General features: G+C 40.8%; 1 protein-coding gene across 2 annotated transcripts in view; it reads right to left on the reverse strand.

Annotated features, from left to right (window-relative positions):
• vwa8 (von Willebrand factor A domain containing 8) overlaps positions 1-25,415 on the reverse strand; it is a 354,489-nt gene that overhangs the window by 159,103 nt on the left and 169,971 nt on the right. For both annotated transcript variants that reach the window (XM_059650499.1, XM_059650498.1), the window contains 4 exons: positions 16,353-16,429; positions 13,710-13,785; positions 9,675-9,810; positions 8,198-8,317 (listed from right to left, as the gene is read on the reverse strand). In XM_059650499.1, coding sequence (XP_059506482.1) covers positions 8,198-8,317; positions 9,675-9,810; positions 13,710-13,785; positions 16,353-16,429 — 409 coding nt within the window. The remainder of the gene's footprint in view (positions 1-8,197; positions 8,318-9,674; positions 9,811-13,709; positions 13,786-16,352; positions 16,430-25,415) is intronic.

A 25,415-nucleotide genomic window follows, 5' to 3' on the forward strand; every position in this document is an offset into this window, starting at 1 on the left:
ATGGTGAACAGGCTTTGCAGAGTCAAAAAGCAACTTACTGTCTGAAGAATTTCTAGCTTAGCAACTTGATCTTAGAATCGCAAAATTTCTACAGTGTGGAAAGAGGCCGTTTGGCACACTGAGTCTGCACTGATCCTCAGAGCATCCTCAATCAGTTCCCCATCCCTATTCCTCTGGCCTCATCATCCGTGAACACTGTAGGGGAATTCAGCATGGCCAATCCACCTATCCCGCACATCTTTGGATTGTGGGAGGAAACTGGAGCATCCAGAGGAATCCCATGCAGACACAGGGAGAATGTGCAAACTCCACACAAGGCTGGAATTGAACCTGGGTCCCCTGGGTTTTGAGGGATCTCTATTAACCACTGCATCAACGTGCTGCCCACACAATCATCACTACATTTATATGGAAGGCTCAATTTATTTTCTGACCAATGGCAAACCCCAGGACGTTAGTATTGGAGGTTTTAATTATAGCAATGCCCTTGAATATCATGTAGTAATGATTAGATTCTGTTTTGTTGGAATTAGGCACTGCCAATGTTCTTCCAAGTTTTTACTCTCATTAAATTCTCCAGAACTCACTCTTTATCAACATGTATTACCTTAATAAAAACAGAAAATGTTGTAAATACTCAGTAAGACAGGTAGCATCTGTGGAGAAAGAAACAAAATGAGTACTTCAGGTCTGTGACCTTTCATCACAACCTTTTCTCTATACGGATGCTGCCTGGCCTGCCAAGTAATTCCATCATTCTATGTTTTTATTTCAGATTTCCAACATCTGTAGTGTTGACTTTTGAATTAGTTATTTTAAGGCTTTCGTTCGATCCTTGTATCCCCATGGTATGATCTTTATGTCATCTACTGTTAAGTTAGAGACAAAAGTATAGGTTTAGCTTCACTCCCATTTTCATATTCTACATTACTACTACTTTTGCCTTTTTTCTCCAAAGAACCACATTGCTTCGCTTATTTCTCCCCTTCCTGTACACTCATGAAAAGTTCACGTAATCTGATAGCTAGCCTGCATCAATTATTCTTTTTCTCTTTATCAATTTGTTGCTCAAGTTTACATTTTACCATCCTCCCAGTTCTTAAGCTTACTACTCTATTTTTTGTAAAATTGAAACTTTTTCCTTTAGTCTAATTCTACCCTGAACTTTTGTAGTAAGCTACAGATAGGACTACTTTTCCAGTGAAAATTTAACTCCTCAACAGAACACATGTCCATTCAGAATTGTGAATCATACATTTAAATATTTGCTTCTTCACCACTATACCTTTTATTCCAATTTTTGAATCTAATAGCCAATTTGCCACCATTTCTCTGTAAATGTTTTTATATAAATGTAAAACCCTGGATTTGAACTTTGTCACAACATTCCCAAACTCAATATGAAATTCTAAATGATGAACATGGTTTCTATTATTATTCAAATAAAAATAACATCAATGCAGCAAAGAATGCCTCCTTCCTGTTCCTGTTACCAAGTTGACTGTGTCTTTAGGAAAGCTTTGGTTATCCATTGACCCTTGTTACATGCTTCTTTAATTTTCCAATTTATATTCTGCCCAACACTACTGGTACTGTCTGGAAGACTAGAAATTACTTGCACCCGTGTTTTCTGCTCTTGAAGATGACTTAACTCTGCATATTTTGACTGATTCCAGTGAATCTGCACTGGCATCTCTCTAAGTTCAGAATATCTTTTTTGTAGTACACTACCCAGACCCAAATATGGTCTAATTCCAGCTCTGTATAACTTCCACCTCTCCTTAAGATAAAAGCTATCATTCCATTTACCTGTTGAATTGTTTTTAATGTTCCTGTTCAGTGGTCTTGTACGTGGAAACTCTCACCTCGTTCACATCTTGTAACATTTTACCATTTCAAAAATATTCTTTCCTTAGGTCTAAACTGGATGGCATCATGTTATCCAACAAAGATATAACTGGCATGGCTGGGACTCCAACTTAAACTCTCAATATCCTTCTGTAACTTTCTAGCCTAGTTTAGAAGACACATTAGCAACATCAGTGAACTCAGACACACAGCTCCTCACTTCTTTATCTAATTTGCTTGTATGAATAGTGAAAGACTGAGGTCCAAGAATGGATCTCTGGAGACACAACCAGGCTCCTCCTGCCAATTGTAGGGCTTGTTCATTATCACCATTCTCCATCTCCAACATCAAAGTGCCCAGATCAAAATGCTGCTTCCTACATTTTGTGAATTCTATTTGCCAACAATCTCTTGTGTGGAAACTTATAAGCTGGATTTTAGAAGTCAATATAAACATCTAAAAACACTCCTATATCTACCATAGATAATGGGAACTGCAGATGCTGGAGATTCCAAGATAACAAAATGTGAGGCTGGATGAACACAGCAGGCCAAGCAGCATCTCAGGAGCACAAAAGCTCCTGAGATGCTGCTTGGCCTGCTGTGTTCATCCAGCCTCACATTTTGTTATCCTATATCTACCATGTTGGTTACATCCTCAAAACATTCAACTATATGTTAGACATGACTTGCCCTTTACAAATCCTTCTCCAATAAATTCATGCTGTTCAGTTACTCTGTCGCCAAAGACAGATTCCAATAACTTGCCTGCAATGACATTAGGCTAATAAGCTTAGAATGTTTTGGTTTAACTCTCCCACTGTTGTTAAATAATGGACAGCCTGGCTGATTTTTCAATCCAAGTCAGAAAATATTTGCCAGATGCAACACAATGTGGGAAAATGAGAGCTCATATACTTTGGAGAGAAGAATTAAACAGCAGAATATGACTCAAATAGAGACAGACTGCTGAATTCTGTGGTATGAGGAATCTTGTTTCCTGATCTGATACATGATTCACATCATGTTAATCTGAGGGTCTAGCAAATTATTTAAAAAGTCAAAAGGAATAATGATTTTTTTATCACAAGGGAGATGCAGTATCTGGTAGGGAAATCTTGGCACAGTTATACAGTGTGTTCAGAGACCACATTTGGAGTACTGTGTAGTTTTGATCCTACTTAATAAAAAGATCAAATTTAATTAGAAGCAGTTTAAAGGTGGTTCACTTGATCGATATCTGGGATGAAGGGGTTGTCTAAGTCTGAAAGGGCGAACAGGGTGAGTCTGTATGCATTGGAGTTTAGAAGAATGGGAGATGATCTCATTCATGTGGAAAACTGCGGACTAATTTACAAGAGTCGGTATGGATACGAGAGTGCAGGGCGGATTGTTAAACGGAAGGCTGATGATGTAGGGCACATGGACTTCCAAAAGGCAATTGATACAACTCCACACAACATATTGGAGCAAGGTTATGAATCATAGTATAAAAGGATAGTAGAAAAATGCAGAAAATTGCCTGAGGAAAAGGAAAGAGAGCAATGATTAATGGGTGTTTTTCAGGCCAGAAGTAGGTTTAAAGTGGAATTCCCCAGGGGTAGGTATTGGTACCTTTGTTTACACAAAAATGCATATGTATATTTAAAAACAATTGAGACCTTGATGTACAGGGGTAGATTGTTTGTGGATGACACAAAGCTTGGGAGAATTGTAAGCTGTGAGGAAGATGGAGTGGCACTTCAAAAGGACGTGGGCACGATGGTGGAACAGGTAGACTGAAGGCAAATGCAGGTCAGTATGGAAACGTTGGAGGTAATGTACTTTTTACAAAGAGCAGAGCAATACAAAATAGTTCTAAAGAATATTCAGGAACACAGAGACCTCAGTCCTAACATACATAGTCATGAAAGGTGGAAGGGCTGGTAGACAGAACTATTGATAAAGCATACAGGATTCCAGGTTTCATAAATAGGGCCCAAGAAGACAAGAACAGGGAGGTTATGATGAATCTATACACAACACTAGCTAGATCTCAGCTGGCATGTTGTGCACAGTTCTGGGTACCACAATATAGGAAAGATGTGAATGCATTAGAAAATTGCAGAAACGAGTCACTTTAAATATGAGGAATGATTAGTGAAGTTGGGATTGTTTTCCTTGGAAAGGAAATGGTCCTAAGGAGATTCAATAGAGGGGTCTGTCCAGATTGGATAGGGTGACACTGTTCCCACTTGTACGTGGAACAAGAACCAGAAGGGCTAGTTTTATAATGTTTCCCATTTTTCACATGGCAGGTCATTAGGGCATGGAATGCACATATTGAAGTGCAGCCAAGGTAGGTTCAGTTGAAGCATTCAAGATGGCATGAGACGATTATTTAATTAGAAACAGCATGCATGGTTGTGGGGAACCTGAGCCTGACACCAAGCTAAAATTGCTGGTGCAGACATGATGGGCTGAATGACTTCCTCCTGCACCAAAACAATTCAGTGGTCTTACTGAAACTTGGGGGACTTGGCAGCCAAGATGCTGAAAAGATATCTGCTCTTATGGGAGAGACTATAATGGAGGGAATAGGTTGAAAATAAAGGTCTGCCATGAAGATGGAGATGAATTTTTTTTCTCTCTGAGATATTAGGCTGTGGAATTCTAACCCCCAGGCAGTATTCAAGGCAGAATCACAATGTATTTCAGACTGATTTAGACAGATGCTGGAAAAGCTCAGCAGGTCTGGCAGCATCTGTGAAGGAGAAAACAGAGTTAACGTTTTGGGTCAGGTGACCCTTCCTCAGAACGTTTCAGTCACTGGACCCGAAACGTTCCCTCTGTTTTCTCCTTCACAGTTGCCGCCAGACCTGCTGAGCTTTTCGAGCAACTTAGTTTTTGTTCCTGATTTACAGCATCTGCAGTTCTTTCGGTACTGATTCAGACAGATCATTGACTGATATGGAAGTCAAAAGATATGGGGTCAGAAAGGAAAGTGGAGGCCAAATTCGCATCATTCATAATCATATCAAATTATGCAGTAGGCCCGAGGGATCAGTAGCTTTGTCCTGCTCCTGTATGTACAATTCATGAACCAACACAGATTTGGAATATGCATGATATCCTCTGCTTTTCTTTTAAGACCCTGGAGCAGAGACCATCAGATCCTGCGTAGTTGTGAATCTACAGCGTCATTGCTGCTCCATTACCACTTTTATTTAGTTCTGTTAAATACATAAGCTTCAAACTCTTAGATATTATTAGTTTTCCTCATATCATGAAAGGGTACTTCATCCTTTTCCTGTACTCTGAAGACTAATATAATAAGCAAAATATTATGTTGTCTTCTCTGATAACAACAGAAAACACTTAAAAAGTTCAACAGGTCAGGTTGCAGCAGTGCGGGGAGGAAAACAGAGTTAATGTTTTAGGTCTCTGACAGGATGGAGCTGTTCTGCAAAGTGATCACACTGTCTGTGTTTGGTCTCCCCAATGTAGAGGTGCTCATTTTGTTTCCTTTCTTTGCATATAAAATCATAGAATTTTATAGTACATATACTTTTATGTTCCTCTTACAGTCAGCAGCACTTGCTCTTGATTTATCTTTCATTTATCTATTTCTGTTCTTGTCCTATCACCATTCCCTTTGACCCTGGAGGACTAACTCATTCAATCACAGTCCTTCCTTTTGTCATTGTGCTACCCAACCCTTGCTGAAAATGTATTCCACTTCTAACTTTTTCCAGTTTGAATGAAGGATTGGAAATATTAACTCTGTTTCTCTCTCTGCACAGATGATACCAGATTTGCCGAGTTCTTCCAGCATTTTATGCATTTATTTTTGAGTTCCAGCATCTGCTGTACTATTTCTTGAATCTTATTTTCTATTTTCTTTTCATTCATTCTTTATTTTTCTCCCTCATCTCCTGAAAAAACTGACTGAATTCTTGGCTAAAACCTAACATGTCCTGGAGCAGAAGCTACCCTTTATCCAGTTACCTAGATCGTGACTATTCTGTTAGAGGACATCACAGTTGAGCTCATTTGATTCATCATCTAATGACTGAATATTCAAATTTCCAGCAGGAGCTAACAGAGGCATATCAGGAGCTCAAATTTGTTGCACTATTTTACAGCAAAGAAGTGCATTCATAGAAATCAGAAGAGTAGGCCATGCACCCCTAGGTGCCCAATGCAACACATAATTAGATCATGGCTCAGCTTCAGTCTTAAGTTCACTCTCCTATCAGATCCTTACACCCCTTCATTCTCTCAGAGTACAGAACTATTGATCACTATCTTGAACTTATGCAACAACTAACTCCCTGAAATAAAGAATTCCAAAGATTCACAATGTTCAATTTCTCATTTCAGTCTTAATTGGTCCACTCCAATTGTCTGAGATGATTTCCCTTAATACTAGACTCTCTAACCTGGTAAACAGCCTTTCAGTGATGTGCTGCCAAACCCGCTGAGAAACTTGTGGTTTCAACAAGATCATTTCCCATTCTTCAAAACACAAGATATACTAGTTTACCCAACTTCTTCTCTCTCACCCCTGGAACCAAGGTACTCAGTGTGGCATATAAGAGATGGCTTTACAAATTACTTACATTTTTAGCAAGTCTGTTAGCACCTTATTTAAATTACAGTATAATTGTGTCTATCTTTCAGGGAGACGCATTAACCTTAGCCATGCTTTAGTTGTTTCTTTTTGCAGCTCTCATTACTCTTTATGTGACCTGATCTGAATATGAATCATAGAATGCCAAGTGTGAAAGCAGAAGCAAAACCAAAGAACTGTTCTGAGGAAGGGTCACTGGACGCGAAACGTTAACTCTCTTTTCTCCTCCACAGATGCTGCCAGACATGCTGAGTTTTTCCAGAAACGTTGGTTTTGTTCCTGATTTAGAGCATCCACAGTTCTTTTGGTTCTTAGTGTGAAAGCTGGCCATTCGGTCCAGCGGAAGCACACCGACTCTCTGAACAGCATCCCATCCAGAAATACCACCCTCCTCCAAACTATCCCTATTGCTTGCATTACTTGCATGAACATGACGGGCAATTTAGCACAGCCAAGCCACCTAGCTTGCACATCTTTGGACAATGGGAGGAGACTGGAGCACCCGGAGGAAACCCACGCAGACACAAAGAGAAAGGATGGCGGAAATGAACCCAGGTGCCTGGTGCTATGAAGCAGCAGTGCTAACCACTGAGCCGCTGTGCTGCCCTATGCCATTCCTCTGTCCTGAAATTAGCCTGCTGGGAAAGAAACTAAAAACTGCCTGATGATTCCTAAGATACCAAGAAGAGAGTGAAAACAGTAGATGCTCTAGCCATAATATTTTAACCGTACTCAGATAAAGGAATGCTGGTTGAGGACTGAAGTCTTGTAAATGCTAAAAAAAATTGGAGCAGAATAAACCTGGCAAGCCTAGCCAGACAGTTAGAACAGGGAAGTATGATCTGTGATAAATAGATTGTCACATGCAAAATATATCAATTAAAAATGACAAGCAAATCAAATATTTTAAAGGTTGTAAGACTAGTATGTCTGCATTGACTGTGAATAGGCATTTAATATAATTCCACACTGATTTGTTAGTCGAACTGAAACAATGAGAGTGAAGAGGCAATCATTGTTTGAATACAGAAGTTGCTAATGACAGAAAGCAGAGAGCAGTATTGTGTGGTTGTTTATCAGACTGGATGGACATATACACTAGTGTCCTCAAGGATCAGTATTAGATGCCAACTCCATAGAATGGGCACATAGGAGATTTACCAGAGTGATTCCAGAGATGATGGAATTCCGTTGGGTAAGATATCAAGGCAGTTGGAATTGACCTACTTATAAAAGAAACATTTAAAGTGATGATTTAACAGGCCAGTTCAGAATTATGAAAGGTTTTGATGGAGAAGAAATAAATATACCGCTTTTACTGGAGGGAGGATCGATAGCAAGATCAAACATAATTGACAAAAGAATCACTGGAGTGATGACGTGAAATATATTCGAGCAGCAAGTTATGATTATCTGGAATGCATCACCAAAAAAGGCAAAATCAGCAGTACCTTTCCAAATGGAATTGATTAATACTGTGAAAGTACCATCAAAAAGAAATTTCACACTTTGCACTCTGATGGCATTTGTAAAGGGGACCACTTCAAGCTATCATGAAACAGGTTTCTGCCTTGCAAGTTAAACAAATGGACTCAAAAAGCTATTCAAGAACTGATGTTTATACGTGAATTTTGTACCTTGTTAAAACATAAAAAATCTAGCTGTTTCAGTGTGATCACAAATACGAAAACAATTCTACACGAAAATGGCTGAGTCACTCATAATGAAAGAACTTACCCAGAGCACCAAAGAAATCATTACCCAAAAAGGGAAAGCCTGGCCTGTTCGCCAGCACAATCATTCGGAAATCTGGATGAACAACTATCACGTCAGGTCTTCCCTCTGCACTGGTGGGATCTGAAATATCAGCATGTAATCTGTCACATTACTCAGTACAGTGTATTGCACAATGAGTAGAACTTCTACCAGTCACACAGGATCTAATTTACTGTTGTCTTTAAATGGACATTATTAAGTGAAACTGCACAGTAAGAAAGATCTGGTCTTTCTGTTGTGGTTTTAACCTGGGTAAATCAAGGAAGTAGCCAGCTCCCCACTCATTCCTACACTATTGCTATTCCCCGGGTCACGAATTATAGAGTTGAAAATGTGGCTGGGGGCAGTCTGTGAATAAAGGAAAATCATGGAGCTTACACCAGTGGCACAATATCTTCCAGGAATGTCAGCCTGGGGTGGGACTCTTAAGCCAGTCTCACCCGTACATATAGAAACTCTAGAGTAGAGAAACAGAAACAGGCTATCTTTCATCACAGGTCAACTGTTTATGCTTCAGCAAAGACTCTTGTATCTACAGAGCATTTTAAAGAAGTAAAGTGATGAAGTGAGGTGGAGGGGTTTAGATCGAGGCATGGAGATGTTACTTTCAAACAGCTGAAGACATAGTCACTAATGGTGATGGAATTAAAGCTGCAGATGCCCAACTGACCAGAATTTGTGCAGCATGGTGATCAAAAGGGGCTGTAGAATAGGAAATTTTAGGGATGGTGAAGCAATTTGAAAACGTGAGAAAATTGGATGAAGATTAAAAAAACACAGTTTCTGGAAAGCCAAAACAAACAAAGATCACTAGAGAAACTCAGCAGGTACAGCAGAATCTGCGGAGAGCGAAAAACGAGGTTAACATTTCAAGCCTAGTATGACTCTTCTTCAGAACTGAACAGAACAGCATTTTCTGCGTATGTATGGGAAATCTACAGCCACGTTTTCACCATCAGGGGTGGGTGCCATGGTTGGGGTGGGGGAGGGTCCAGTGAGAAAACTCAGCATGGGAACTTTCAAATTGCGAACGGTGCTGAACATTACGCAGTCTTCAGTGACGATTCCTTATGGTGGGAGTTGGGGGATGTCATGAAATAATTGAAGTTTGCTTGGACCTAGAACATTATCCCAGGGAAATCCTGCCAAAATATCCTGGAGCCGAGATGTTTGATGACCAACAACCACAATCATCTTCCTCTGTGCAAGACATGTAGCACACTACCCCAGATGAGGAGCAAGACAAAACAGAATGCTCAAAGGATAAGTTGCCAAACAAGTCCGCAGACCAGGGCGAGATTTAGAGATAAGGGCTACACTGAAGAACATAAACTTAGTTTAAACTGAATTAATAAAACATATACATGTGGACGTTTTCAATTATTCAAAATTCATTGTTTTTGTAAATACCCATTTACAACAAAGCTCTGATACTTGCCAACAACAATGCGCCTTCCATCAGAGAGTATCATTTCACCACTTTCCACTAATGTTTTCAAAATACAGGTGACATTGGTTGGTGCCTTGTCAGCCTCGTCAATGACTAGGATATGTCCCAATTTAACGGCCTTGACCTGAGAATGGAGGATACAAGCCATTTTTCTCTTTGATAAAGCTCTATTCACAGAGAAGGTTTCATTAAGGAAAATCACTTTGCTGCATTAACAGATACATTGAACAAGACACAAAGATAATTTTGCAAAAATGAAATCAGATCTAAGGTGAAAATTATCAGAAAAGACCATACAGGTTGAAAGTATTTTTTCTCCAGGAGAAAAAAGATTGCAGATGGCCTGATAAATGTTTCATTAAGTGTAGGAACATGTTCAATCGGGCCAATGGAGAGTAGATGTTTCCACTTATTGGGAGAGCAGAACTGGGAACCATAGATGCGTGTGAGCCCTCCCCTGTACCCATATAAATAAACTGTTTGGTCAAGGGCCCTCAAAGAGAGGATGAGAAGGTGTTTCCTGTAAGGACCTTGCTATAAAAATGTTTGCGAAGCATGCCTTCTATATTGCATGCCCAATCTCCATCTCCATCAAGACGGAATCTATTCATATCGCTTTGAGATTCAATGGCATTATCATCACTGAATCACCCTGCAGTCACCACTGACCAGAAACTAAATTGCTTTAGCTATCCAATACAGCAGTTACAAGAGCAGGTCAGAGGCTGGGACTTCACTTTTTGTCTTGCCATGGCCTGTCCAATATCCACCAAGGCAGAAGTTAGTGCAGTGGAATACTCTGCACTTGCCTGGAATGGATTTGGTTCCTCCATCACACCCAAGTCTGACGCTCCTCAGGTCAAAACAGCTCACTTTGACAGGCACCCATGCCAACACCTTAAACATTCAGTCCCTCCACAACCAATGGAGAGTAGCAGCAGTGTGGACAAAATAGAATATGCACTGCAGCAACTCAACAAAGCCTCTTCAACATTAATGCTGACACTTATTTCCCGTAAGGACAAGTGCAGCAGATGCTTAGCAACACCCCACCTTCAACATCCCCTCCAAGCCGCACATTGTTCTGTCTTGGAACTGTATCATCATTCCTTCACTGTTGCTGGCCCAATTAGTAATGCCCACATCCTGTGAGCAATTAAAAAAAAACTCAATTTGGATGCTAATAAGTGGTTACATAATGAAAAGGGCTGGGGAAGAGCATTGGTCACTTTAAATCCTAGTTTCTGTCAGCTAATCAAAAAGTATGGAAGAAGACCATTCAACACACTACATGGGTGCAAGCTTTTAAAAACCAAACCAAAACAAACTAATTGTTCCAACTACCCTGTTCATTTTCCATTATTCCAAAATTTTATGTCATGATACTTGATACTGTACTTAGTTGACCCACATTCCTTGGTTGTAGGGGTGCAGTTTTATGTCTGAAGAAGGAAAAGAGCAACATCTTAGTTCATTGTTAAGGGCTGGACTGTGGGGGTTTGCAGCAAGGAATAGCTTTTAATTTGTTTCATTTGTGCACCTGAACCAAATTAAAAAAGTGTTTGAAGGCACCTAATTTCACATCTCCGCAAACAGCGAGGATGTAAAGTCTCATTCGAGCTAAAAATAACAAGGATTTTTTGAGACTGGAATAAATTGGTGCAGGCCAGTGATGCTCATATTAAAATAAATATTAGACAAGTCTGATTACTTGTGGTTTACAAGTGAAGACAAGGATTTGGCAGGCCAAGAGAAACATTTTCATCTCACCTGTGGCTTCAATCCTATTCCATCAGGCATTTTTGTCAGGCTATTGAACATTACTGATTCTGGATGTGATGTTATACATGTCCAGTAGCTCCAATCTTATGCGGTCCAAAGTAAACATCTTGTATTGCCTTTGTTATGTGCTCCAACACTGACCAAAACGCCAGTTTCATTTTGATAATTCTTCAGTATAGCTCACAACCTAACCTTAAAACATCTTCAGTTCCGATCCCAAAAAGTTCAAAGAAGGGCTTGCAATTAAGAAGTACCTTTTATGAACATTTATTTCATTGTGTTTTGCATCTATTGGAGTATTTTTGAATTGTAAGTACTGGCGCAACATAGGAAACGTAGCAGCTAAAGTGCACATGGCAACTTCCCAAGAACAGCACTGCGATGATGAGCAGATAATCTGTCTTTGGGATTTTTGTTCAAGGACCAACATGGGTCAGAATACAAGGGAGAACTCCTTTGCTCTTCTTTGTTACAGTACTACAGGGTGCCCAAGGCACATGAGACCCAGAGTAGGTAGTACCCGTGCAGTAGAGTGTCAGCCATGATGTTCTAAGTCCTGGAGTGGGACTTGAACCGAGAACCTTTTAACTCAGAGGTAAGCACTTACAGCCAATTATAACTATGAAATCCTTATCAGCAATTCACTGAGCCACGAGCTAGTGCTCGTCACCCAAGGCTGAAGTTGAACCCGGGTCCGGAGATCAGCCAGATTCCTCCAAATTTCTGCAGCCTTTTCGAGCATGTCAACCCTCCAGGATATCTGCATTCTTCCAGTCCTGGTCTCTGGTACATCTCAGATTTGAATCATTCAACCATCAACAATAACTCTTTCAACTGCACAGGGCCAGAGGACTCAGAATAAGGGGAAAATCATTTAAAACTCAATTGAGGATGAATTTCCTCACACACAGGGTGATGAATCTCTAAAATTCTCTACACTAGACAGCTGTGGAACTTGAGTCATTGTATATACTCGCAACATAAACCCATAGATTTCTTGATACATAAACACATGAAATAGAAGTAGAAGAAAGCCACTTGGCCCCTCAACTCTGATGCACTGTTCGAAAAGATGATTACTGATCTGTGCCTGTTCCGAATTCTATATTCCTAATTGCCTTAGCTAACCCTTGATTGTCCTGCTTGACAAGAAATTGTCTACTTCTGTCTTAAATATAATCAATTACACCACCTTAGGCAGCAGATTGGCTCAGTGGTTAGCACTGTTACCTCACAGCTCTAGGGACCCGGGTTCAATTCCAGCCTTGGGTGGCTGCGTGTGGAGTTTGCACATTCTCTCTGCATGGGCTTCCTCTGGGTGCTCCAGTTTCCTCCCACAGTCCAAAGATTCACAGGTTAGGTGGATTGACCATGCTAAATTGCCTGGCGTGTCTCGAGATGTGCAGGTTGGGTGGATTAGCCATGGTAAAAATGCAGGGTTACAGAGATTGGGTGAGTGACGGGATCTGGGTAGGATGACCTTCGGAGATTCAGTGTAGACTTGATGGGCTGAATAAACTCTTTCCAAACTGTAGGGATTCTATGAAACCTCCACACTTTTCCTCGGCAAACAGTTCTAAAGCTGCACAACCTGTTGAGAGGAAAATATATTCTCATCTCTGTCCTGAAAAGCTAGCCCAAGTTTAAAACAGTAGCCCTTGTTCTAGACACACTCACAGAAAAAACATCCTTTCCACATCCGTTTTGTCGAGAAAATTAAAGATCTTAGACATTTCAATCAAGTTACTCTCATTTTTATGAACTCCAGAAGACTCAAGCTTAGCCTGTCCAAGCTGTCCTCGGACAGCTGGCTCATTCTAGGTAACAATCTAGTAAACCTCCTCTGAACCACATCTAATACACTTACATACTTCCTTAAATCGGGAGAACCAAAACTGAACACAGTATTTGAGATACAGTCTTCATCGATGCCCTGTACAACGATGCATAAAATGCTTATTTTACTGTCCAATTACTTTTGTCATCATGGATAGCATCTTATTCACCTTCTTATTTAAGTGTTGTACCAGCTTTTTGTGACTCATGTACCAGGATACCTAAATCCCTCTGCAACTCGGAATTCTGCAGTCATTCTCTGTGTAAGCGATACTGTCTTTTGCTTTTTTCCCAGATACTATACTGTATGTGCCAGATCTTTGCCCGTTCAGGAAGTGTATATGTATGAATATGTATAGTTAGCTTGTGATGTAAACATTAAAATATTAAAACATAAAAACTGACCAGAGGAGAATCTTCATACGTGATAATTCCGTGTTGTACAGACGGTTGGAGGGTGAGACTCTGCACTGTGGTGTCCCTGAAATGAAATAAAACAACACATTTTGAAAAAAACAATTGACAAACCAATATGATAATAGTGGGTGAACTCTCAGAAAATCAATGACTTGATGTAAAGGGTACTGTTGGCATATCAAGCTGCCAGGAAACTACAGATATTTCTAGAAGAAAACTCTGGAAGTACCCTTGTGCACACTTGGAGGCCCAATACGTTCAGCGCTTCAACCTCTGGACTTAGATAAGTTGGGTTATGATCCTTTTTGGAAATAGAACCCGTTTTAAGTCAGGCAAAAACAGATCTACTAGAACAGGATTCTTAATAACTCGGCAGACACTCTTAACAAGATTTTCATTTGTGCCAGACATCACCACACGGTCATTCATTGAGGAGATGAAGATAGCAAGTCTCAATACAATTCAACTCTTCGATTATGCTCGACCCATTCAATATAATTATGGCTGATTCAACATTCCTCATAACCACTTACCTGTCTTTTCCCCATAATCCTAGATTCTTGATCAGAAAGGAAATCAATCTATCTCAGCACTAAAAATGCACAAGGACTCTGCCCCCACAATTCTCTGCGACAAGGAGTTCTGAAGACTCTCAATCCTTAGAGGGGTGAAATTTCACCTCATCTCAATCTTAAACTGGTGCCCCTTTATTCTGAGACTGTGTCTGCTGGTCCCCGGCTCCCGCATAAGAAGAAAGTGCTGACAGCTTCTTTGAGTACACAAGCTTCATTTGATGTTGGGAACAATTTTAATAATTGTAAACTTGAAATCTAAGATTTTTCATGAATTGGAGATATTAATGGATATGGGGCAAAGGTACGTATATGAAATCATGGTCACTAAATAGCAGAACAGGCTTGAGGGGATAAATGGCCTATCCCTTGGTTCTTATGATTATACCTGGTTGCCAAGTGTTTTATGACAACCTGAGATTATGAAAGGCACTACAAAAATGCATTTTCCCTAACTTCACCATTCTGAAAACAGGGATTTACTGTGCACTCTTTTTTTAGTCGTTTTCTCTCGGCCAGCCTTGCACTTCTTCAGTCTCTGGGAGAAAGGCGAGCCAGTCAAAAAGCAGGAACAACAGCTTCACTGTGAATGCCAATAATAACTTTGAATATTTTTAGAATTACAGTTGCACTGTAAATGCCCCCCTTTCACATGTTACTGAAATGTTTCGTTCAACTTTGCATATGCCCAAAGACTTTGCTTCATGGATAGCATGGCTTAAAAATGCACTAATCTAAACATATAAACACTGCAGAATTAAGGCTTTTCCAACCATGATCTTTAAAAATATTTTCAATCTCATGATAGAACTAAAATGTGCAGTGATACTCACACTTGGTGCAGAATGCCAGAAACGAACTGGCATATTGTATTCTCACACATCAAGAAAACACTCTTTGTAATATTACTGACCAATGATTTGGACTATTGAGCTTTAAGCTGACCCAGGGATTCAGACTGAATTTCACTTGCATTTGTTAAAGATAAAGTTGAAATAAAAATTACTATTGCCAACTTTCGCTGCAGGCATTTTGATGTGATGATTTGACTATGTGATGTCTGTGAACGTTAGTGTTGGATTTCGAGTAGGTTGAAGATCACTAATTGTGGCTGTGTACAAGCAGCTGTTGTGGTGTCACAAGGTGCTTGATAAAGTGCCACATGTGAAGCTAGTTAGCAAAGCTGAAGCCCTCGGGATGTAAGTGGCAACAGCATCACAGAATCAAATTCAACTCAAGGAAAGGAAACAGAGAGATTCTGCGAATGATTGTTTTTTGAACTGGAGGGAGGTACACTATAGCTTTACCCAAGGTTCCGTATTATGCCACACAGTTTGGATATACTTTGATAACTTAAACATACATGTTATAACTTCAAAATGTACAATTATCTGAAATTAAAGTGCAGTGAACAGTGAAGAAGATAGTGATTAACTTCAAGTGGACAAGGAAAGTTACGTACCTCCCTGGCTCTTGCATGCCGTGAATCTATTTATAAATTCTAGAATTCCATACATTTTATTAAGTGTTTTGTTAACCTTTCCTATTATGTTCAAAGACTGATGCACAAATTCCTCTTGTAACCCCATTAAAACAGTACCATTCAGCATGCATTGTTTGTCCTCACAGGACAGGAGAGGGTGGGCGAAGGCAAGGAAATGTGAGCTGATACACATTGGTGGGAAGAATGAGGAGTGGCGATGCATATTAAATGAGGGTGCAGGAGGGAAAAGAGTTAGGGGGGTTCGGGAAAATCTAAGTGTGATGGTGGGAGAGTATAAAAGAGGGAAAACTGTGGAGTCAGGAAGAGGAAAACAGAGGTAGGAGGGGATAGAAGGTAAACTGAGGGCAACGAGAAGAGGGTGAAAACTGAGGGCAGGAGTAAAAAGGGTGAAATTGAGTTGTGGGGTCTTACATCACACAAAAATTCTTGATGGTTAAGAATGCCCAGCTGGAGGAAGAGAGCTATTATACCATGGCAAGTGTCAATAATTGTTGGATTATCAGCAAAATTAGTTTATCCAGTTACTTATAATTTCACTGTTTGATCACTATTTACCTGTGAAGCTGTAAGTATTCCCTGGGTCTATTCAATAGGTGCAGAAAATGGTCAACGATTTTGTTTTTGCCCACACCCTGTGTAAACAACAAAAAAAGTCATGAATAAATAATAAGTCAGACAGATAATATCTCTTCCTGAAGCCAACTCAAAGTAAGGCTCTTTTTTAATTGGCAGCATTGGCATAGTACCGGAAGCAGCAGTGTGCAGTTAAAAAGTGCAACCACTTTATTGGTGCAGCTTGATTTTGACATCAAAACCAAAAGAACTGTGGATGCTGTAAATCAGGAACAAAAATAAAGTTGATGGAAAAGCTCAGCAGGTCTGGCAGCACCTGTGGAGGAGAAAACAGAATTAATGTTTCGAGTCCAGTGACCATTCTGAGGAAGGATCACTGGACCCGAAACCTTGAGTCTGTTTTCTCCTCCACAGATGCTGCCAGACCTGCTGAGCTTTTCCAGCAACTTTGTTTTGGTTCTTGATTTTAAGATCATCTTTGGTCACAAGTATGCACAATCAAAAACTTCACGGCAATGCTACCAAAGGCATGCGTAGTTCAGGAACAAGGAGTTTCACTACTGGGCAGGAACAGGGAGAGAGGCAAATTCATATTCCTTATTGATGCATTATACAGCTGTACTGGGAAAATAAATGGCCATTAAACAATTTCAATTTGTATCATCTGAGCCTCTGAATGTTGGAAATGTTTCTTGTCTACCTGGATAATGTGCATGTGAACAAAATAAAAAAAATCTCAGGGCAGTGCTTTGAAACCATGGTCTCCAGCATGCCCATAAAGTGGCAAACCCCATTCAGATAGCTAAAAATGGTTAAACTATATTTGCATGCAATGCTAGGTTTCTGATAACAGGAATGCCTTTACATAAATTTTCAATTTCTTGGGTATGTACATTGCCACCACCCTCAGTTGCTCTATAAATATTAATGGCAAGTCATTGTCTTAAGCCACTGCTATCCACATGGTGAAGATGTTCCCAAAATGTAGCCATTTCCAGCAATGTAAACCAGTGCCAAAGAAGGAACAATCAGTTATTTCCAAATCAGGATGGTGGATGCCTTGAGCGTGATGCTGCTCCGATGCACCTTTGGTCTTTGTCTTTCGAGTTGGTAGAGGTTGCATGTTTTCATAAAGCTTTGGTGAGTTACCACTGTGTACCATGTAAGCAATACCTTCAGCAGACATAGTAGTGGAGATTTACACTTATAAACACAGTAAACACAGTAAAATTCCCTCGGATTATTCACTGCATACGACTGAATAAATGTGACATGGAGCCACAAAATGGGTATGAGGATTGAAGACCAAAGGCTTTGTTAAAGATACAGATTTAGATATTTTCTAATAAACCGGTTCAGAAATGTTATTACACGCCACTGAGCAGGTGGGACTTGAATTCAGGCTCCTAGTCCTGGGTTGGGGAAACTGTAACTGCACAAGAGCTTTGAGGAGATAGATTTAATAAACTGTCTTGAAGTGGAAAAAGGCACTAATAATTAGAAAGAATTCCCTACCTATGAAGTAATTTAATTAAAACAGGCATGGCAGGAATTGGAGGAGTGCAGATAAATATCTCAGAGGGCTGCAGGGGCAAAGAAAGTGACAGAGACAAGGTGCAGGAAGACTGTGAGTGAATTTCAAAACTAGGATGAGAATTTTGAAATTGATGTGATTCTGGACCATGAGCCAGTATAGCTCAGCAATTACAAGGCTCACAGGTAAACAGAACAAGATGTGAGTTTAGAACAGGGATGAGATCAGTTTTATACAATGTGGAAGATGAGAGGCCAGGCAGAAAAATTTTGGAACAGTCAAGTCCAGTGATAACAAAAGGTAGAAACAGAGGGGTTCCAGAACAGACAAAGTGAGGCAGAGGCCTAGTCAGACAATGCAGCAGAAATTATAGCACACAGTCATGCTGCTGGCATAGAAGCAGAATTCACAGTCAGTATGACAGAAAGTATGCAAGCAGTTTAGTTCAGCTTCACATCTTTGCGAGGGTGAATGATGGAATTAGAAGCTATGGAACTGAGTTTGTGATGGGACAAAGATAGAGACTTCAGTCTTGCTGATATCTAATTGGAGGAAATTTCTGCTCAGTTAGCACTGGATGTTGGACAAGCAGTCTGACAAATCAGAGGGCATGATGTGGCCGTGGGAGGTGCCGATGAGGCAGAACTGGGTGTTGTCTATGGACTTCAGCCACTCAAGGTAAGGGGTGTAGAACAGGAAAAGACGACATTATTTGATTATCCACCACGTTTTATGACAGCATGTGGCAGGACTGCAGAACTCATATCAGATCGATTTTTGTGAGATCATTCAGTTCATAATATAATTTGGTACTTCCACAGTCTGGCATGTATATGTGGGAGGTTCATTAGACTAGCAAATCGTTTTCATGTGTTTGATGCGATTCCTGAAAAACACTCTACCTATCCTGCCTGAACCATAGTTGGACATCTGCTCTCACAGTCGTAAAGTAAGGGAAATGCTGGTTAATGTGATAACTGATTACAATGGTCTATATTTCTGTTCATGTTGCTGGTAGCTGATGGCAGCTCAGGGGTGACCTAGTTCTAAATATGCACAGAACTAGCATCGCATGCAAAAAATGAGAGTCACAATCAGTCACAATGTAAAGAAAGGAATTTTTCCTGAAAGAACTGTGTGATGCGTACTCCCATCAATACTGTTATAACAAAGACTCATCTGTGACAGGTACTTTGTTGAATATGAACTAAAGCTGGGTATTCACTTGTCACAAACGTGCCAGGTAGCTATTTTTTTCAAGACTTAAATAGTTTGGTCAATAATGCTACTGACAATATTGAAGTTCATTCCCAGACACATCTGGTGCCCTTCCCGGCCTCAGTGTTTCTTCTAAGTGGTGTTCAACATGGATATTTAATAATTCATCAACCCAAGATAGGCAGGTGGTGATAATTAGCAGATTTCCTTCACTATGTTCATCCATGAGATATCAGGACTCCAAAGTAATTGTTCAGGACACCTGGTGTCACTCCAAACCGGCTGTTCAGCACTGCGCCTTCACCACAGGAACGTCGATAAGGAAGACTGGAACACGGTTGAAGGGCGTGATTCTGAAATAATGTCTATATTCAGAGGTTGTTTCACTGAGTTATGGGGAAGTTCTTCCAATTTTTTTGGTATTCCTTCATAGGACATAGGCCTCACTGTTTCAGGCAGGGTTAGCATTTATTGTCCATGTCTAATTGCCTTGAGAAGCAGGTAATGAGCGATTTTCTTTAACTATTGCAGTTCAAGTAGGGAGATCCAAAGTGCTGTTGACAAGGGTCTTTTTCAGGATTGTGATGCTGAAAGAACACAGATACAGTTCCAAGCCAGGGTTTGACTTGGAGAGGAACTTGCAGGTGGTGATGTTCCCATGATCCACTGTCTTTACTCTTCCAGATGGCAGAAGTCATGGGTTTTGTAAGGCACCGTCAAAGGAGTCTGGGTGAATTACCATAATGCACCTTGTAGGTGGTACACACCGCTACCACAGAGCATCGTTGATGGAGGAGATGAATGCTTAAAGCAGTGGAGGAGATGCTAATCAAACAAGCTGCTTTGTCCTGAAAGGTGTTGAACTTTTTAACCTATTGTGAAGGGAAGGTGGTTAGACACAGCACTGCTTGCAGAAAATAACAGCAGATGCAGTGTTCATTGACAGAGGTAAGTGACCCCAAAGCCATCAGATCAGATCTAAACTCTGCAGTGATACCACATCAAGTTGTGAACATTGCTGGGCAATTAAGTACCTAACAGGGGAAGGAGGCTTCACAAACAGTCCAGTGCTCAGTGAAGAGAGATCCCAGAAAATCAGTGCAAAAGACAAAGCTGAGACATGCGCAAGTATGTTAGGCCACAAGTGCTGAGGGGCATGATCCATCTTAGTCTCCTCCAGATATCCCCAGCATAACAGATACCAATCTTGAGCCAGTTTGAATCATTTCACATGTTATGAAGAAACAGGTGAAGGCACTGCATATTTTAAAGGAGCAGGAAATCTGACGTTTCAGGTCAGGTCTCTTCTTCAGAAATGGGGGAGAGGGAAGGGAGCTGGGAAATAAATAGAGGAGGGGTTGGGGCTGGGAAAGGTAGATGGGATGGCGATAGGTGAGTGCAGGTAGGAAATGATGGGGATTGGTCAGTGAGGTGGGAGGAGCGCATAGGTGGGACAGATGATGGACTGGAGGGTCCCAGAAGGCTGGAAAATCAGTAACGTTTAAGCCCCTGTTTAAAAAGGGAGCAATTCTGTGATGTGGAGGTGCCAATGTTGGACTGGGATGGATAAGGTTCGAAACCACACAACACCATGTTATAGTTGAACAGGTTTATTGGAAAACACAAGCTTTTGGAGACTCAGTCCTTCTTCAGGTGTTAATGAGAAAGGAAGTATCAGACACAGAATTTACAAGTAAAAGATCAAAAGGTCACACCACTGATGAGGATGAATTAAACAAATCTGTGTTGCTGTTAAATCTTTAATCAATTAGAAGGTTTTAATTGATTAATATGTGTATGTAAATCCCCAAATTTCTTTTAAGTCACAGTCCTGAGAGAACTATATGTTTCATCAGTGTAAAGAGGTGACATTTTCGGTCTGACAATGCATGTTAGCTGTGAGGCTTTGTTTAGAATCTGTTTGTGCTTTGGCTTGGAGTCAGGCTTGCTTTGCTTCTAAAGTACAAAGTTATAAAACTCCACATTAACTAACTATCGCAGAATTGCATGCTTTTTGAAAAAAATAGAATGTACCTGCAAATACAAAATCAACCCAGAGATTCACATCTGTGTGCACCCGCGAGTGTGTGCATGTGTTGGTGGGGGGGGGACATGTGTGCTGGTTGAGAGAGAGAGAGAGAGAGAGAGAGAGAGAGAGAGAGAATATGCATGCGTGTGTGCATGTGCATGGATGTTTTTGTGTGAGGGAGGGAGCGAGAGTGCGTGCCTGAGGGAGGGAGCGAGAGTGTGCGCCTGAGGGAGGGAGCGAGAGAGATAGAGTGCATGTGTGAGCGGGAGAGATAGAGTTCATGTGTGAGGGGGAAAGATAGAGTGTGTGTGTGAAGGGAAGAAATACAGTGCGTGTGTGAGGGGGAGTGTGCATGTGTGAGGGATAGAGAGAGGTTGTGTGTGTGTGCGTGCGCGCACGTCATGGGGTCACTCGTGCGACATGAACCCAAGATCTCAGTTAAGGCCGTCCTCATGGGTGCCGAACTTGGCTAAAAGCTTCTGCTTGGCGACTCTGCATTGTTGCGTATCCTGAAGTCTGCCTCATACTCATACGCTGCAGGCAAGGGGTCCCCAGGCATGGTACATTGGTGAAACCTTGCAGATTCTACAGCAACGGATGGATGGACACCACACAACAATCTTAAAACAGGAAAGTTCCCTCCCAGTGGGGGAACACTTCAGTGGTTAAGGACATTTGGCCTCAGTTCTTCAGGTAAACAAGACAGACTTCGGGACACACAACAACGCAGAGTTGCCAAGCAGAGGATGAAAGCCGAGTTCCGTACTCATGAGGACAGCCTCAACCAGGACCTTGGATTCATGTCACACTACAGGTGACCTGGCTACATGAAACACTCACACACACACATCCTCTCTCATACACTCATTTTCCCTACCTCCTTGTGCGCGGACTCTCTCTCCTCTCGCTCTCGCCCTCCCCCTTCCCACGCACGGGTTGCTCAGCAATAATCTGCCCAGTTTGAATTCCACCATGTCCACTTAGCTCTCAGGAACGGCCACTAGACCTGAAACGTTAACTCTGATTTCTCTCCACAGACCTGCTGAGCCTTTCCATCAAATTCTGTTTTTGTTTCTGATTTTTGAACCAGGAGTGTTTGGCTTGAAATCTACGATGGCTATTTAAAGCCGAGAAAGTCTAACATCTCAGAAATGTGATAATCCGAAGAAAAGACTTCACTGCTCACAGGGCAGGAACTGAGGAGAACAATACGAGCAGCTAAATTTTGCAGGATTCATGCAGGATGAGCGTCAGAGTTAGGGAGTAGGGTTTTAATTACAGACATACTACCTGTGCCATGGTCTTCATCATATGTAAAGGCAGATCAGGGAGGTAAATGCATGGCTTCAGAGAAGGTAGTGGCTTAAATTTGTGCGACATTACGGTAATTTTTGAAAAGGACATAGCTGTTCAGGAGAGATGGGCTTCAATTGAGCAGAAAAGAAATTAATGTCGGAGCTGAGAAGTAAATAGTATGGGGGATTGGGGAGATGGAGAATGTGGGGCGGTTTGACAAATGACTCTAGTTTTAGAAGTACCAGAGCGGGCAAAAAAGAGATGATGTTGCCCGTAAACAAAGAAATCAGCATTTTCCAACGTGAAAGAAAGATATGAGGACAAGATTAAATTATATGTATGCAAATGGAATGTAAATGCAAATGCAGTATAGTGAACAAAACTGGGGAACTGGATGCAGAAATTGCTCTGTGAGGATTTTACATAGGAGCATTGACAAAACCATTGCTCACGCAACATCAGGATTGGATACTGACCCTCTTGGGCAACAAAGTTTTTTTTATTAGAAATGATGGGAAAACATGGAGGAGGTGTAGCAGTCTTCATTAAAGATAACATCATTACCCTTGAATGAGATACAGTACCTCAATTTGAATCTATATAGTTGGAGGTGAACAACAAGAAGGGAGCAGTGACCTTGTTGAGTATTTGTTGTAGATCACTAAATGTGCGGAAGAAATAGAAGAAAGATTTTGTAAGCAAATTATGGAAATCTGTAGGGCAAATTGTGATTGTCAGTGATTATGCTAGGATAGACTGGGAAGAAGGTAGAGTGTGAGGTACAGAAGAAGAGATTCTCCTGCATTGTGTACAGGAAAAGTTTCTGAAACAGTATATTTCCAAACCTACCAGGGAGCAAGGGGGCCATGTTGGATGTGGTCTTAAGTAATGAAGCAGGCCAAGTAGAGAACATCAGAGTGTGGGGCATTTGGGAAATCGCAACCATAACGTAACAAGTTTCAATATTAAGCTGCAAAAGGATAAAGATCAGTCAATGTCTAAGATTCTAGACTGAAAAAGGGCAGATTTTCAGTGTCTAAAAATTGCATTGGAACACACTGATTGGAAATGCATTTTGGTGGATAAAACAGTGGATGCAAAATGGAAGAATTTCAAAAGGTAGATGAACAGGGTGCAAGCTAAGTACATACCCTTGAGAAATAAATAACTGGTATCCAAGGTTAGAGTACCCTGGATGACTAAGAATATTGATGAGAAAATAAGGAAGAAAAAGGAGGCATATGACGCATACTGGAATAACAATAGCTAAAGAAATCAGGAAGTGTATCTCAAATGCAGGAGAGAGGCTAAGGCTGAATGCGGAAGATTAAGTGGAAGCACATGGAAAGGGATGTCAAGCTGCACTAAAACAAACAGTAAAATGTTCTTCAAGCATGTTAATAGTAAAAGGTTAGTGAAGGAGAGCATGATGCCCATAAGGAACAAGCAGGGTAAGCTGATCACTGAAGCAAAGGATATTGCAGAGGCACTAAATTACTATTTACCAAATTAGAAGATGGTGACAATGGCCTAATTAAAAATGTGAGCAATTGAACAGTATAGTGATAGATAAAGAACAGATGCCAAAAGGCTGGTAGGACTTTAAGTGGAAAAGTCACCAGGCCCAGATGGGATGCATCCTAGATTGCTGAGAGAGTTAAGCAAGGAAATTGCAGAATCATTAACAGAAATTTTCCAGACCTCTTTGAACACAGGATTAGTCCCAGGGAACTGGAGGATTGCAAATATGACGCCATTGTTTAAGAAAGGTACAAAGGACAAACCAGGACCTGTCAGCTTAACATCAACAGTGGGATAAGATAAATATATACTCAGAGATAAATAAGTTAATATTAGACAGTCAACATGACTTTTTCAACAGCAGTTTTTAAACTGAGTTCTTTGATGAGTTGACACAAGCATTGGATGAGTATAGTGCTGTGGATGTTGTATATTTGGACTTACAGAAAGCATGTGATATGATGTTACATTGCAGGTTGGTTCACAAACTGGAAATATTTCGGATTGGTGGGTCCTTGGCAGCATGGATAAGAAGTTGACTAAAAAAATAGCAAATAGAGGTAGGTCCAGATGGGCATTTTTCAGATTGAAGACAAGTTGAAATGTTGTTCCCCAGGGATCAGTTTTGGGACCATTCCAATAACTTGGAGATGGCTGTTGAGGGCAAAATCTCTAAATTAGCAGATGATACAAAACTAAGGAGAAAAGTGAATTGTAAGGATGATGCTGAGCGACTTCAGAGGGATGTTGACAAGTTGGCCAAATGTTTGGGCAGACACCTGGCAAGTGAATTTCAATGCAGAGAAATGTTAGGTAATGCCTTTTGGTAGGAGAAACACAGAGAGACAACACGGGCTCGACAAGACACCTTTGAGGGGATTCTGGTAGAGGAACCTCTGGGTTCATGTGCATGACTCTCTGAAGGTGGTCAGGCAAGTTCAAATAATTGTTAAGGCGGCTTAGAGGATCCCTGGGTTTATAAATAGAGACAGAGAGTATAAAGGCAAGAAACTGATGCTACACCTCTATAAATCTTTGGTCAGACCACATTTACAGTATTGTGTCCAGTACATGGCATCCTATTTAAGGAATGGTCTTCAAGCCCTGGAGTGAATTCAAAGGAGATTTAATAGAATGATATCAGGAAAGAAGGATTTAAGATACAAGTAAATATTAGAGAAATCAGGCTTATTCTCCTTGGAGGAGAGAAGATTCAGAAGTGGCTTTCTGAGGTGGTCAAAATTATGAACTATTTTGACAGGATAAAGAAGGACATTCTGTTTCCATTAGTTGGTATGTCAGTAACTAGGGGTCAAAATTTCAAGATTGTCAGCAAGAAGGCGAGGAGTGAGATGTGGAGAAACTTCTTTACTCAGAAAATTATTAAGATTTGGAATGCACTGCCTGGGAGAGTGGTGGAGGTGGATTCCATAGGAGGTTTCTAAAG

Source organism: Stegostoma tigrinum, chromosome 12 (assembly GCF_030684315.1).
Source record: "Stegostoma tigrinum isolate sSteTig4 chromosome 12, sSteTig4.hap1, whole genome shotgun sequence".
Lineage (NCBI taxonomy): Eukaryota > Metazoa > Chordata > Chondrichthyes > Orectolobiformes > Stegostomatidae > Stegostoma > Stegostoma tigrinum.